Source organism: Octodon degus, unplaced genomic scaffold (genome assembly GCF_000260255.1).
Source record: "Octodon degus isolate 3935 unplaced genomic scaffold, OctDeg1.0 scaffold00418, whole genome shotgun sequence".
Lineage (NCBI taxonomy): Eukaryota > Metazoa > Chordata > Mammalia > Rodentia > Octodontidae > Octodon > Octodon degus.
This window is the reverse complement of record NW_004524994.1, coordinates 197602-212578: the sequence shown is the minus strand read 5'-3', so window position 1 is coordinate 212578 and position 14977 is coordinate 197602. Positions and strand designations below refer to the sequence as shown.

The 14977-nt window shown below is 47.0% G+C and overlaps 2 protein-coding genes across 8 annotated transcripts in view; both read left to right on the top strand.

Annotated features, from left to right (window-relative positions):
* The window catches only part of Hnrnpul1 (heterogeneous nuclear ribonucleoprotein U like 1), a 38890-nt gene extending 30398 nt beyond the window's left edge, over positions 1-8492 (top strand). For all 7 annotated transcript variants that reach the window (XM_004648476.2, XM_023708623.1, XM_004648473.3 and 4 more), the window contains exons 11-15: positions 1745-1913; positions 2496-2777; positions 4544-4833; positions 6574-6765; positions 7251-8492. In XM_004648476.2, coding sequence (XP_004648533.1) covers positions 1745-1913; positions 2496-2777; positions 4544-4833; positions 6574-6765; positions 7251-7367 — 1050 coding nt within the window. In that variant the 3' untranslated portion in view covers positions 7368-8492. The remainder of the gene's footprint in view (positions 1-1744; positions 1914-2495; positions 2778-4543; positions 4834-6573; positions 6766-7250) is intronic.
* A 2695-nt stretch (positions 8493-11187) lies between these two features.
* Ccdc97 (coiled-coil domain containing 97) overlaps positions 11188-14977 on the top strand; it is a 10122-nt gene continuing 6332 nt past the window's right edge. Inside the window, exon 1 of the mRNA XM_004648489.2 lies at positions 11188-11330. Coding sequence (XP_004648546.1) covers positions 11300-11330 — 31 coding nt within the window. The 5' untranslated portion in view covers positions 11188-11299. The remainder of the gene's footprint in view (positions 11331-14977) is intronic.

Below are 14977 nucleotides of genomic sequence, written 5' to 3'. Positions count from 1 at the left end.
CACACAGATGTGACAAAGCCAAATCCCATTAGAACCAAGCTGTGCCAGGTACTCTCACTGCACTCGTGTCATCAAGTTGTCTTATACCCAGAAGCCAGTGCCCAGAGCCCCCACTTGAGTAGTTCCTAACGCTGGGCCTGTTGCTTCAGTCATTTGCTCAGTCCTCACCTGCCAGAGAGAGTAGTGTCTACTCTACAACTTGCACCTAGCTATAGCTAGGATTCTGCCCTGCTAGGATGTGTTCTAAGAATACATTTTTGTTATTGATTTATTTGTGGCCCTTTACAGACTGTCCTTCCCCTCTGCAGCTTCTCCCTGTCACAGCCACTGAAGTTTAGATGCAGTGAACAGCTTCCCCCCCACTCTTAAGGTCCTGAGCCTGAAGAGGGAAGATACACACAGAGGTGCTTGGGCTCACCTCAGAGATTCGGTCTTAAGAAGTCTCAGGGAGGGATTAAGCCACTCATTTTTTCAGTAGTATCCATAAGTAGTCCAGATGCACAGGCTGAGTCCACAGAGCCCTGTGGTCCAGCAGATGTGGCTATCAGTCCCAAAGAGCCTTGGTACCTTGGAGGTCTTTGGTCAGTGGAAGCTGTCGTTACTGCTCATGCACTTTGTGTACACATGTAGGGCAGCTTTCTATGCCAGCATCCACCTGTGAGATACCTGCCTGCCATGGAGGAAGGGAAATGACAAGACTGCCAACTTGGATTTACCAAAAGCAGCCTCCCTGGCTAGAAGAGTATGGCTGAGATGACGTTTCAGAAGGACCAAGGAGATAGAAAAGCCACAGTGTTGTTGAAAATATTCTACCCAAGTGTCCAGCAGGGCTGGTTAATTTGCCTGTTCATTGTGTACTATGAAACTATAAAGAAATTTAGAAAAAAGGAGCTTCAAAAATTCAATACAAAGTTATAGCCAAGAAGCTGGGCTAGTACTAGCCACGTAGAAATTCTTTTTTTTTTTTTTTTTTTTTAGGGAATTACAATTTTCTTTTCTTTTTATTTATTTATTTATTTTTGTGTGTGTGGCCAGCTCAGCCCACCAGGGGGCGGGGCTGGCTGGCATGTGGTGCTGGGGGATTGAACCGTGGTCCCTGTGCTTTGCTAAACTTGTTCTAAGTAGGTGCTTTAGACCACTGAGCCATCTCACCAGCCCCAAGTAGAAATTCTTGCTTTAAATTTTATACCTTGTACTGTGAGTTTTCTAATCCAAGTGTATATTACTTCTAAAATAGGAAAAGGCCGTTAGGTAAAGCTAAAGGTAGAACACTTGCTGTGAGGCCATCAGGTTTGGTCCTCAGCACCAAAAAAAGTTTTTTTAAATAAAAAAATAAGGCAACTAAAATAGAGAAAAGAAGTTGTAAATACAGCACTGGGAACTAATTGGATTAAAGAACAAAGCCCAGCGGGTAAGGAATTGCTTGACCTCGGCCTATCAGCAGCCACTTTTCCTAAGTTACTTTATTGGCCAGAGCAGATAAAAGAATCAACAGAGTGAAGCAGAAGGGACAAGGATTTAGCTCAGTGGCAAAGTGCCTGCCTGGCAAACGTGAGGTCTTAAGTTCAGTTTCCAGTCTATCCATCCCCCCCCTCCAAAAAAAAAAGGCAGAGTAGTTTCCAGAGTCTTTTCTGCTTAGAAGGAGCACTAGTATGCTTTTCCCATCCATGGCTTACATAATACCCCTCAAAAGAAAACAACTCTTAATGTACAATCTCTTGCCTCTTCTGTTACCTACCGCTAGACAAATGTTTATGGGTCAGCCCAGAGACGAAAAATGAGACCTTTTGAAGGTTTCCAGCGCAAAGCTATTGTAATTTGCCCTACTGATGAGGACCTGAAAGACCGAACAATAAAGCGAACCGACGAGGAAGGGAAGGATGTCCCAGATCATGCGGTCTTAGAAATGAAAGGTAGGAAATGAGTGGCTCCCAGAGGGCCATCTCAACAGGGTCCCTAAGAGAAAGGGCCCTTTACTCATTGTGTCCAGCTAGTTCCCTGATTATTCCTTTTGTGTGATATCTCTCTTCCCCCCTCCCCCCTCTGATTCTGCTGTGTCCCTTTCCTGTCTCCTAAAGCTGACAGTATCAGAGCTTTTTTTCTGTGTCTGTGGTGGGGTTTTCAGACTGAGTGGGGTGAAAGAGAGTGGATGAGTCTGAAGATGAAAGCCCTGCACCATGACCTGCCTTTAACACCAACTAGCTGAGCTGATTGTGAGTGAGTCTGTCTGCTCTTCTGTGAAAATAGGGATATGGTTTCACCTGTCTGACCTGCTGCTGGGGTAAGGGTAGAGGGAACTAACACAATGCCTATGTGGGGCTTAGCCATATCTTCAGGAAAGGGTCTTTGTTAGCCCCTAACAGTTGTCAGAAAAGGTGAGTCATTGGGACCTACTCTTGTTTCATTCACTACATCTACTGGTAGATGCCAGTGTTATGGGAGTAGAAGAGACTAGACCTCAGAAGATACTTACCTGTCCCTTTTTCTCCTCGTAGCCAACTTCACGTTGCCTGATGTAGGTGACTTCCTAGATGAGGTTCTTTTCATTGAGCTTCAGCGGGAAGAAGCAGACAAGCTGGTGAGGCAGTACAATGAGGAAGGCCGCAAGGCTGGGCCACCCCCTGAAAAGCGCTTTGACAACCGAGGAGGTGGCTTCCGAGGCCGTGGGGGTGGCGGCGGTTTCCAGCGCTATGACAACCGGGGTCCCCCTGGAGGCAACCGAGGTGGCTTCCAGAATCGAGGAGGAGGAAGTGGTGGAGGAACTAACTACCGAGGAGGTAAGGCATGTCACACAGCTCTCCCCTGGGTTGGAGTTGAGCTTTGACTACTAGTCATTCAGTGCTGAAGTTTACTGAGCTCCACTTATGTACTGAACTCTGGTAGAGAATTGGATACTTTCAGACTTGGGGTTTCAAAGAAGCTCTCCCTCTGTCCCATTTCCCTGGCCTTTCTATTGAAACCCTTTGTCCATTCACATGTTGCATGTTGCAGTGCTGTTTTATTTTTGTAGGCCTTCCCCTGTCTGACCATGAAGTCTTTGGGAAGAGTAGTACTGGGACCCAGCTCAGGACCTGACAGCTGTTAGGACTGGTGTTGGGCTTTAAAACAGAGAGGCTGGGCACTCTTAAGTGCCCGCTTGGCAAGCACAAGGACTCAGGTTTGACCCCCCCAATATCACATACTGTGCCAACCCCATAACCCTGGGTGCACCATGTCAGCGCCGAGTGTGGTGGCACACACACACAGTCCCAGAGCTGCAGAGGCTGAGACAGGATCACTACACTCCAAGCTGTGTAGTGAGACCCTACACTGAATGAATGAATGAATGAATGAATGAATGAATGAATGAATGATTGATTTCTAAAATTTTTATAAATAAAATGAATGGAGAAACAGCCTTAGAGAAGTTAATTTGCCCAGTATCACCTGGCTAAATCCAGGGCTGTTATTCAAATGATCTAAAGCCCGAGTTCTTAATAAATGCTACTGTCGGGCTGGTGAGATGGCTCAGTGGTCTAAAGCACCTACTTAGAACAAGCTTAGGGGGCCCAGCCCTAGCTCAGTTCTTTAAGTGACTGCTTCCACAATGCTGGCAGCCTCAGTTTGCTGTAGTTCGATCCCCACAGCACTCCAGCCATGCAAAAGTGCCCTGAAGGCATTCAAGGAGCAAAACATACACACACACACACACACACACACAAAAAAAAAAAAAAAAAAGAACAAGCTTAGCAGAGCACAGGGACCGCGGGTTCAATCCCCCAGCACCACATGCCAGCCAGCCCCGCCCCCTGGTGGGATGAGCTGGCCACACACACACACACACACACACACAAATAAAATTTAAAAAAATAAGTAAATAATAAATAAATGCTACTGTCCCTGAAGTAAATTATTCCATAACTTAAGCATGTCCTGGGCTGCACACATGTTTCAGTCATGTACTGGACAGTTCTGGGGACACAGCCATGACCCAAATAGCTTAATGGGATAGCACAGGGATACACTGACCTCAGGTGAACCCTAGCAGCCTGTAGGAGGCAGCAGGGCTCAGGAGGCCTCCTGAGGGACTGATGTCTAAACTACGAGCCTCAGGTCCAGTAGGAGTTGGCCAGGGAAAGTTATGGGCCCACAAATCAGCAGAGGTTCAGGAGTGAGCATCCCATTTGGCCACACTTAGGACAGAGCTGGTTTGTGCTGTCTGCCCAGTGCTTGCCATCCTCTTAAACATCTTTCTCATTTGCTGAACAACTCTTGAGCTGGTCAGACACAATTAAAGCTCAGCCTTGGCCTGTATCTCCCCAGGCTCACAGCCTAGTGGGTGAAACAAATCTGTTATCAGGTAATGGTGACCTAGAATTATCAAGGTGGGACAAGGGAGTGTCTCAGGGGGTGTGGAGAAGCCCAGGGGGTGTATTTTATTCACTTTAACTGAGCTCCTACTTTGAGCCTGGCCTTGGAGTGTGATCCTAGCAGTCATAAGCAGCCCAGTCCCTGGAGGTTGCATGCTGAGGATGATGGGGCCTCTCTGGATTTCTAAATGCAGGTTTTAACCGAAGTGGAGGCGGCGGCTACAACCAGAACCGCTGGGGTAACAACAACCGGGATAACAACAACTCTAACAACCGAGGCAGCTACAGCCGGGCCCCCCAGCAACAGCCACCACCACAGCAACCGCCGCCACCACAGCCACCACCACAGCAACCACCACCACCACCCAGCTATAGCCCTGCTCGGAACCCCCCAGGGGCCAGCAGCTATAACAAGAACAGCAACATCCCTGGCTCAGGCGCCAATACCAGCACCCCCACTGTCAGCAGCTACAGCCCTCCACAGGTGAGGGTGTTTGCATACATTTGCACTCAGATATGCACGTATGTGTTCTTAAACCTGAGCAAGTGAGAGGAAACAGGTCAATGGCAACCCCTAGCACATGCTTTGTTCTGCTTGCCCTTCATTTCTTCCCTGTAGTCCTCTCAGGTGAATCCTAGAATTGACAGATCCCTCTAAACCCAGAAATAAGGTGGCCGTGCCCAAAACCTCCCCCTCCTTTCCTCACCCCAGACGTAGGTTGTAAGTTTCAGCACCTCCAGTGCAGATATATGTCTTGACTATGTTGCTGGCCTAAGCTGGATCCCCAAGAAAGCACTCAATTGGAGTCATTCTCATCATCCATGCTGAAAGGGAGTGGGTTTTCCTTATCCTCAGGATTGGAGAGCAGGGGTCCAGAGTCAGTGAGGACCTGCGTTCTCCACCACGAGCTTCTGCCCTTAGTACCTCTGGGCTGCATTCAAGGTCTTCGAAAGTTATTACTAGGACTGTAGTACACAACTTGCTAACCAAAGCAATCTCCATTTGTTATGCATCCACTTCCTAAGCACCTTCCATGTGCCAGGCCTGGCTTTCAGACTGTGCTCTACTCAGAAAATTTACTAGCACAGGAGTTAGACACAACTTCAAACCACCAGCCCTATAAATATCCAGGTTTTATGATGTTGACAATTATCTTCACTCTTATGAGCCTCAAACAACTAAAAGGTATTAGTAGAACTCATTTCTGAGGTTTGTTGTGAGAGCTAGGTGGCTCTGTAGCTTAGTTAAGGCTCTACAAGTAGAAAAACCCAGAGGTCGATTCTTTTTAATTGTATGACTTTGGCTTAAGGATTTGACCTCGGTGGCACTAATAGAACTTACCCTAAGAGTTAATATGTGTCTTAAGTCATTTTCCATTGCTGAGAGATAGTAGCTGAAATACCTAGCTTAAAACAGGAGAGGTTTATTATTTTGACCTGTGGTTGTAGTCCAGTTAACTGGCTCCACCAGGGCCACATGGCAAGGAAGAGCTACTCACATGTGCTCACTTCATGGCACATAGGGAAAGCACATAGGCAGGAGCCAGGGAGAGAAACACTTCCAGGGCACATGCCCAGTAACTTGCCGTCTTAACTGAGTTCCCATAATCCACTCACATTTAAATGCCCCACCTATGAAAACATGTCATGGAGCTAGATGGTTGGAGGGAGTGCTGGATATAAACCATAACAAATTAAATGAGTTTATGGTACACATTGTACGTGAAAAGCAGTTAGCAGGTTGTCAACACCTTCTGAGCAGGATGTTCAGTGACAACTACCACCATTTATTAAGTACCCAGTGTTTTATACACAAAAGCTTTGAAAACAATCAGAAGTGGTAGTTTGTTGTAATTCTTACTTTATAGGAAATGAAACCAAGGGCCTGGGTATGTAGCTCAGTGATAAAGTGCTTGCCTAGCACACTTCAGACCCTAGATTTAAACCCTAGGACTGCCAGTTTTGTTTAAAAAAAAAGAGAGATTCCATGTGTCTTGCTTCCCGGGTGTCTCAGCTGGGATTAGCATTCAGATTGTGACCCTGTGGCTTTCTTTGCTTTCAGCCTTCTTTGTCTTGCTACGTCAGAGCTGACTTACCTCCTTTCCCCAAACAGCCTCTACCAGGGAAGTACCTTTGTGAGCTAACTGCCTACAAAGGCCCTCTCTCTATCCCAGCTGTAAGCTGGCTCGTTCACAGAGTTGTGGTCTTTTTCTCCATTTTCCAGCCCAGTTACACCCAGCCACCCTACAGCCAGGGAGGTTACAGCCAGGGCTACACAGCCCCACCACCTCCACCTCCACCACCACCTGCCTACAACTATGGAAGCTATGGTGGCTACAACCCGGCTCCATATACCCCACCACCGCCCCCCACTGCACAGACCTACCCTCAGCCCAGCTATAACCAGTATCAGCAGGTAGGTGACAAGCAAAAGGCTCTTGTGGGATGGGGAGGTTTTCAGTGGCCCTTCCTGAGTTTGTATTTCCAAGCTGGCATTCAGAGTGATCCAGCCTGGCTTGCACTGTTTTAAATAACTGCTTTCTATCTTGTCTGCAGTGCAGCGAGCAGAGGGAGGGCCCGGCTGAGCAGGGTTTCCAAGTCCTGCTTCAGCACCACGGCCAGGGGGCACCAAATGCAGGCCACCATACCTGGCCGGTTTATTTTTTTGTTGTAATTTAGAATGTGGTACCTAAAAGCCAGGAGACCTGTGCTGCAGTTCCTAAATGCCCATATGTGTGGCATCATGTCAGCCAGTTGTCCCCTGGAGGTACATTTAATTTCTCACTAGATCCAGGTGTATATGGTGGTCACCCATCTCTGCCCTAGACAAGATGGGCCAGGGGAAGAATGACATGTGGAATGAATAGAGTACGACTTTGTGTTCTTGGTCTCTCTCCGCAGTATGCTCAGCAGTGGAACCAATACTATCAGAACCAGAGCCAGTGGCCACCATACTACGGGAACTACGACTACGGGAGCTATTCCGGCAGCACACAGGGTGGCACAAGCACACAGTAGCCAGTGTGTCCTGACGCTCCCGAAGGCCCCTGCCGGCTTCCTCCACCAGCGCCTACCTTGGCCCCTCCTCTACCCCCACCGGGTCCTTGGTGCTGGGGTTGGGGTCATCCCAGGGCTGCTTCCCTTCAGCCCACTGCCTCCCCTCTGAGGGGCTTCTTCCCACACACAGGCCAGGCATTTTTCTCTGAATTTAAACAGGCCACAATGACCTTTTATTTTCTGTTTGTCCCTTCCACGTCCCACCTCTTCTTCCTTCTCATCTCCATTTTAACTAAGGAAACCCTCTCTCTTTTGTCATGTTGAGGCTGCAGTGACTGAAGGGAAGACCTTTTCCTGTTTGGTCTTCCCAACCCTGCTCTGGTCCCTCAGCTTCCCAGGCCCTCTTGCAGTTGGTTATAAATTCTCCCAGGAGCTGTTTTACTGTCTTACTTTCAGGATTTAAAAAAAAAAAAAAAAAAAAAAAAAAAAAAAAATCAAAAAACTTTTTTAAAAAAAAGTTTTAAAAGCAAAATGCAGAGGGAGGAAGCAGTGACACTTTTTTTGGTAATTATGCTTTTTTTTTTAATTTTTAGAATTTGTCTGTTTTTACTGTCAGTCCACCATTGATACTTTGTCAGAATAACTGTTTCTTTGCTGAGTTCAGGTGACTGGGAAAGAGCCACACCCCCAAAACAAAACACACACAAAACCACAGAATCATCTTTAACCTAACTTTTATATGATGTCTCAATTCCCCATAACTTTGCACACAAGCTTCTGTGTTCAGTTGAATTGTAACTGCTTTTTGTATTTGGAGAGAGTGTGACTATTGAACTTGAAACCTTTTATTCCAGGCGTCTTGGTAGTTTCTGGTGGGATTAAGTGGGTGAAAGGTGGGGGTTCATCTGCTTTAGAATACGGAATTTACCGTATAACCTAAAACCCCAGTGTACCCTCTCGGGGGCTCTCCCAGGGGCCAGATCTCAGTTTTTCCTACCATGATCCTCTGATGATTACTTCCCTTTGACCCAATTGTTTTAACAGGATTTTAACAAACTGCACTTACTAAAAAATGTGTTTGCCCTGTTTTGTTTTCTTTCAATAAATGACATGGCACCTCCTTGTAGGAAGGAAGCAGGGTTGAAACCCTGAAGTCTTACTGCAGTTGGCCTTTAATTGGGGTGGGAGCCTTTGCAAGGGGAAGTGATTTACTCATTTGTTAAGCTCAGAGGGAGTTGTGTCTAGCCCGTTTTAGTGCTGAGGCAATCCCTTTAACCTAAAGCCCCAGTTTAGTATATTGGAGTATTTTGTTTTGCCTTCCTTTGGTTTTTTTTGAGGTAAGTTCTTGCTATGTATTTTTGTTTTGGCTTTTATTAGATTGGTTTTTGAGTAGCCTGTCCGTGAACTCACTGTACCCCACACTGGCCTCAAGACTTGGAGTGATCCTCCTGCCTCCTGAGTGCCAGGATTATAGGCATGTACCACCATGCCCATCTTACTTTTTTAAAGTGGTCGTCTCTCTTGGTCCCAAATCCCTTCAGGAACATCTTAGTAGAACACACAGAACAGGTCTATAGGTAGAGGGACAGGCTGGACCAATGGGATAGATTAGGGCTGCTTCATTTAGAGCCATTACTGCATGTTGACTGGCTGTGCAGCTCAGGGCTGCCCTGTGGCCCAAGCTAATTGTGGGTTTCAGGAGTTTCATCAGTACTGTCCCCTAGTATGCTTTGGGTGCCTGTTCTTTTCAGTTGTCCTGGACAGTGCTGGGGGCGCAGCATGGCCCAGGTAGTATCTTTGGTTTCCACAAAGCTCCCACTCCGTAGGGAATGCGCATCTCATCAGAAGGTAGCAGCATGAGGATTGTGAGGGGAGTGCTTCCTGAAGGGGAAAAGAAAGAAACTACGGGCCCTACCTCGACATAGCGGCTTCATTTTTCCATTCCCTCTACATGCAGTTTGTTACCCTGGAGAAAGTGCCAGGGTACAGGAGAAGCCAACTCAGACCCCACTTAGCTCTCACAGGATCACGGAACTTTGTGAAAGGACACATCTTATAAAAACAAGGGAGAAGTCTGACATGGCACACACTTCGGGAAGCTAAAGCAGGAGAATCCTCACCATGAGTTCAAGACCAGATTAAATATAAGGCCCTGTCTCAAAATGTTTTTTTAAAAAACTGACTCATCTTGAGCTCTGTTTGGGAGTGTCAATATGAGGTGGGCTCAAAGTTAGCATCTAAAACATCCTGCTCCAGAAGGGTGCTGCCAGGCGTCAGCCCCGCCGCCCCCCCCCCCCCAGAAGAGCTTTCCTAGCAGGTGCGTATTGTGGGCAATAGCGCCCTCTGCTGGCTTTGGCGTGCCAACGTTTCCTGCTTACGGGTTGTGACAGCCTCAAAGCCTTTCACATTTCGAGACCTTAGAATATAAAAAACGTTTTGGTTGTTCTTAGCCATTATCTGAATTATAGCACCCTCCATCTCAGATCTCTCCAGTCCCTTACCTTGATCCCCCTGGCCCAATCCCTGTAGGATAAAGGAGGTCAAGCTACTTAATGAGGCTTAATTCCTGCATGGCCCAGCACCTGGTGACCTCAAAGGTTTTCACCTCTCTGCTCCCAACTTTTTTTTTTTTTTTTTTTTAATGTATTTTGTCTTTTTGAGACAAGGTCTTGCTATGCAGTTCAGGCTGGTCTTGAGCTCACTTTGTAGGCCAGGCTGGTCTGGAACTCAGTGATCGAGTGCCACTCCCAGCTTCCACTCCCTCTTTAGATTCAGATTAGTAGTTCTTTTTTTTTTTTTTTGTGGAACCGGGGATTGAACTCAGGCCCTTGTGCTTGCCAGGGAAGCGCTTATTCCACTGAGCCAATTTGAGGAGCATAAATCTTTTGGGGAACTTAAGAGTGCATAAACATCTGCCTTGTACACTTTCTAAAGGATTTTATCTAAAGATTAATGACACTCCCAAACCCTTAACAGCCTAATTACGCTAGAACCCCTCTCGCGACCCTACTGAAGTGCTTGCCATCATCTGAGACCCTTCTTAAGGAACTCATTAAGTGTCAGCCTAGGCTTCCTTTCTGTAAAGATACCTGCCCTAACCCAGACTGAAGTAGGCAGAGCCCTCAGACCCCGTGGTCATTTGTCACTGATGACATGTCTGTGTACTCTGCAAAGGAGGACCACGGTTTTTCCTCCAAATATGCATTACCCCCAGGTTGTGGGAATACAAAGTAGTAAATTCTATCATTGATCATGCCACCCAAGGATTGATTGATGCACCCTGGGATAAAGTGTTGGGATCTTAAAAATAAGAAAAACCGGGGGCCTGGGAGATGGCTCAGAATAAGCGCTTCCCTGGCAAGTGCAAGGGCCTGAGTTTGATCCCCGGTTCCAACCAAAAAAAAAAAAAAATTGTTACTTTGGAGCTGGAGAGATGGTTCAGTGGTCTAAAGCACCTACTTAGAACAAGTTTAGCAAAGCACAGGGACCGCGGTTCAATCCCCCAGCACCACATGCCAGCCAGCCCCGCCCCCTGGTGGACTGAGCTGGACACACACACACACATATATATAAAAAATAAGCAAAATCTCAAGTCTGATAGCTCCACGTCTTGGAGGGTGTTCACTTGACCATCTATCCCCAGTATTAACCAAGTCAGGAGCTGGAGAAACAGCAGCGAACAATTTGACTTTCTACCTTCAAATAGAGACTGACGGTCCTCTCCTTCCTGGCTGGCCCGCGGGCGGGCGGGGGTAGGGGTGGGGCAGTAGAGAGAGGTACGCATGCGCATTAGGAGGTCCGCTTGGAGCCGGAACTTTAGTACCGCGTCTCAGTGGAAGCATACAACCACTTGAGGCGTGCACAGACGGAAGTGGCTTTTGAGTGCGTAATGTCGAGGTTGGTGTCAGGGTCTCACTACGGCAGTTGACAAGTCCAAGTCGGAGAGATTCAGGATGGAGGCGGCGGCGGAGGAACCCAATGAGGGTGAGATGTTGACCACGCAGTCATAGCGAGAGGGTTCAGTTGTGGTGTCACCAAGAAATGATTCCCCTGTGCCGCCAGAGGGAACTCTGAGGGGACATCGGCTCGCAGCCTCACCTGTGCGCTCCACCGCTTAGCTGTGTTGTCCTCTCCCATGTCGCGGCCTGACCTCCATTCCCTCCGTTTTCTTCCCTGAAGATAACCTTTTCCCACTTCTACTCTTTTCCGGTCCTAGGCTAATCCTTTTCCTCAGTAGGGTCACTATCACGTTAACATAAACCTCTCTCCGGCCCTGCGCCCTGCCATGGTTCCAGGTGAACCTTCCTCCTGCCTCAAACCAACTCTGTTTATCTCAGACTAACCTTTCCTCATTCCATTCTAACTTCCCTTCCCCATAGTCCTCAATGCAATCTGCTTACTCCATTTCTATGATCCCTTTTTGCTTTCCCTTGCATCTTCGATGTTTTTCCCTTATTATAATGTCTTCTCATCAATATCTATATTTTTCCCCCTCGTTTTACAATTTGTTTCATAGCTTCAAAGTGTGGGATGAGATGTGTTTATTTATTTTGAGGAACCAGGGATTGAACTCAGGCCCCTGTGCTTGCCAGTCAAATGCTTATTCTACTGAGCCATCTCCCTGGGCCCCATGAGATGTGTTTATGAAGTTGTTTGAAACACCACAGGGGCTGGGCGCAGGTAGTAATGGCATCACTCTGGGAGGCTGAGTCAAAAGGATCACAAATTTGAGCTTAGCCTGAGCAATTTAGAGATTAAGTAGGATGGTGGGAGATTAAAATAGTAAAAAAAGGGCTACGTGTGTTGCTCCAGTGCAAAAGCCCTCAATTCAATGTTTTGGTAGAACCAAGGATTGAACTCAGGCCCTTGCGCTTGCCCGGCTAATGCTTATTCTACTGAGCCATCTCCCTGGCTCCAAAAGCCCTCATTTCAATCCCCAGTATCACAGAAACACCACCACCAATAGCTAAGAATTGGTAATTGTTGAAAGTATGTTGGATTTGTATGAATGTGAGCGAGGGGTGTCAGCTTACCCTACTTTAGTGTGTCTGAAATTTTTCGCCATAAAGTTTTATTGTTTTTTTACTTCTCACTGCTGGAGATGGAGCCCAGGGCCCCACACATGCTAAGCATGTGCTGAACCACTGAGTTACACTCTCAGCTAAATTTTATTTTCTGAACAAAAGAAAATCTGTCCCTTGACCCAGACACCATCTGTCTTCTCCAAAGAGTCATGTTAATTTGTTTCCATTTGCTTACCTCCCACCCACTGAAGTCTAGTTTTTTCTTCAGCATTGCTGTGGTTAGAGTCCCTGGTGACTTATCCCCATTTGCAGTTAAACACAGTCACTCCATCAAGTTTTTGTTTTTTTGCTAGAGATTACTTGAAAGATTAAATGTCACTGACCCCTCCATCCTTGCTGTAAATTTTTTCCTTGGTTTTTGTGACACCATTCTCTAATTTCCCTCTTGTCTCTCAGGTGCCTCCTCAGCCTTGGCATTTGTTTTTTGTGGCTGCTGTAACAAATTATCATAAACTGGGTGGGTTTAGACACAAACATGATGGCCAGAAGTCTGACATCATTAGCACTGGAGTGATACCAGTGCATCCCCAGGCCTCAGTCCTGTAAAGCTCTCTGCTTCTACCTTCATACTGCTTCTGTTCTTTGTTAGCTCTTCCTCAGCCTTTTTTGGTTTTTTAGACAAGGTCTTGCTGTTATCCAGGCTGGGTTCTAACGTGGAGTCCTCCTTAGGATCACATTGTTGAGGCCAGACTAGGTAACTTAGAATGAACAGGCAGATGGATAGGTAGATATTAGATAGATAGATAGATAGATAGATAGATAGATAGATAGATAGATAGAACTGGGATGTAGTTCAGGTAAAGACCCTGGGTTCAGTCCCCCAGTAGTACCAAAAAAGAAAACAAATAATCTTGTAGTTCTCCAGCTTCAGCCTCCCAAGTAGCTGGGATTACAGACATACGTCACTGTGCCCCTCTTCTCAGTCACTCTTATACAACACTTGTGTAGCCAAATGTGCACACCTGTAATCCCAGCACTCAGAGGCTGAAGCAAGAGGATTACTGCAAGTTCAAGGTGAACCTGGACTACACAGTGAGTTCAAGGCCAGCTGGAACTGCATAGTAAGACTGTCTCAAAAAGACATAAAACAAAAAAGTCAGGGATAGCACAATGCCATAGCACCTGTCTGGCAAGCACACGATCCTGAGTTAGATTTCTGATACTGTAAATTTAAAAAAAAAAAAAAAAAACTTGTTTTGCTTCTAAGACACACCTGGATTATTCAGGACAATCTCTCCCATTTTAACAGTCTTATTACATCTGTGGAGACTCTTCCCCTTACCCCATTTACAATAACTCACAGATTCCAGGGATTGGAACCTTCCTCTCTCATCCCTTACCTCCCTCTGCTCCTCCATCTCTTTTTTTTTTTTTTTTTTTTTTTTTTTTGTTCCTCGAATGCCTTCAGGGCACTTTTGGCCAGCAGGAGAGTTGTGAGGTTCGAACTCCAGCAACCTGAGGCTGACAGCTTTGTGGAAGCAGCCACTTAAAGGACTGAGCTAGGGCCAGGCCCCCCCTCCATCTCTTATTGCCCTCAGCTTTTTTTTTTTTTCCTCCATTTGTGTGGTGCAGGGTCTCACTACTCAGTTCAGACTTGTGATCCCCATTTTCAGCCTTCCCAGTGCTGGGATTACAGGCATGCACCGCCACACGCAGACTCCATCGCCAGCTCAGGACCCTGAGCCCTGTGCTTGCCAAAGAAGGCACATAGTCCACTGAGCTATCTCACCGACCTCTTCAGCTTTACTTCGTGTCTTGGCTCTAATGACACAACTCTGCCTCTAGCCCAGTGCTTCTCTCCTGAGCAATCCATAGGCCTGTGGCCTGGCAGTCTCTCAGATGCCTGCCCTTGAGTGTCCCTGGCCCCCTCATAACCTTCCATGTCCAAAACCAACCTTTGCATCTTTCTGGCATCTCAGGAACAGTCTAATGATCCCCTCGGCCAGAGTTCTGGACCTTATCCTGGATGCCTCCCTCGCCTCTCAACCCTCAGCCTCCTTGTGTGCCCTCTCAGCTTCACGTGCCTCTTTTTAATTCTCCCTCCATAGCCCCTGCCCCAGCTCAGTCTTCACTTACCTTGGTGATTGAAACCATGACACATGCAGCCATCACCCCACCCCCCTCCCTAAAGTAGTCTCTGGACTCTGCCTCCACTTATTTCCTGCCTGCTGCAGTTCCAACCATACTTGGAAAACAGCTCTTACCAAGGCTGGCCTAGCATCCACCTTTTATCTCTGCCTGTGCGATCTTTGATCATGGCAGTTTCTCACACCACACTGTGTGCTCCTTGAGGGCAACAAGTGTCAGGCTGAATTCCTCCTGTGAGTCTTCCAAATTGCCTGGCTCTGGGCCTTGCATAGATTTCATATTGCTGAAAAGTGATTGGGCAAATGTGTATATAAGCAGAGAGTGAATGAGTGAACAAACTAGGGAATATATTCCAAGTATGTGAGAAAGTGAGAAGGCAAAGAATTGGGTAGGGCTGGCGAGATGGCTCGGTGGTCTAAAGCACCTACTTAGGACAAGCTAAGCAAAGCACAGGGACCG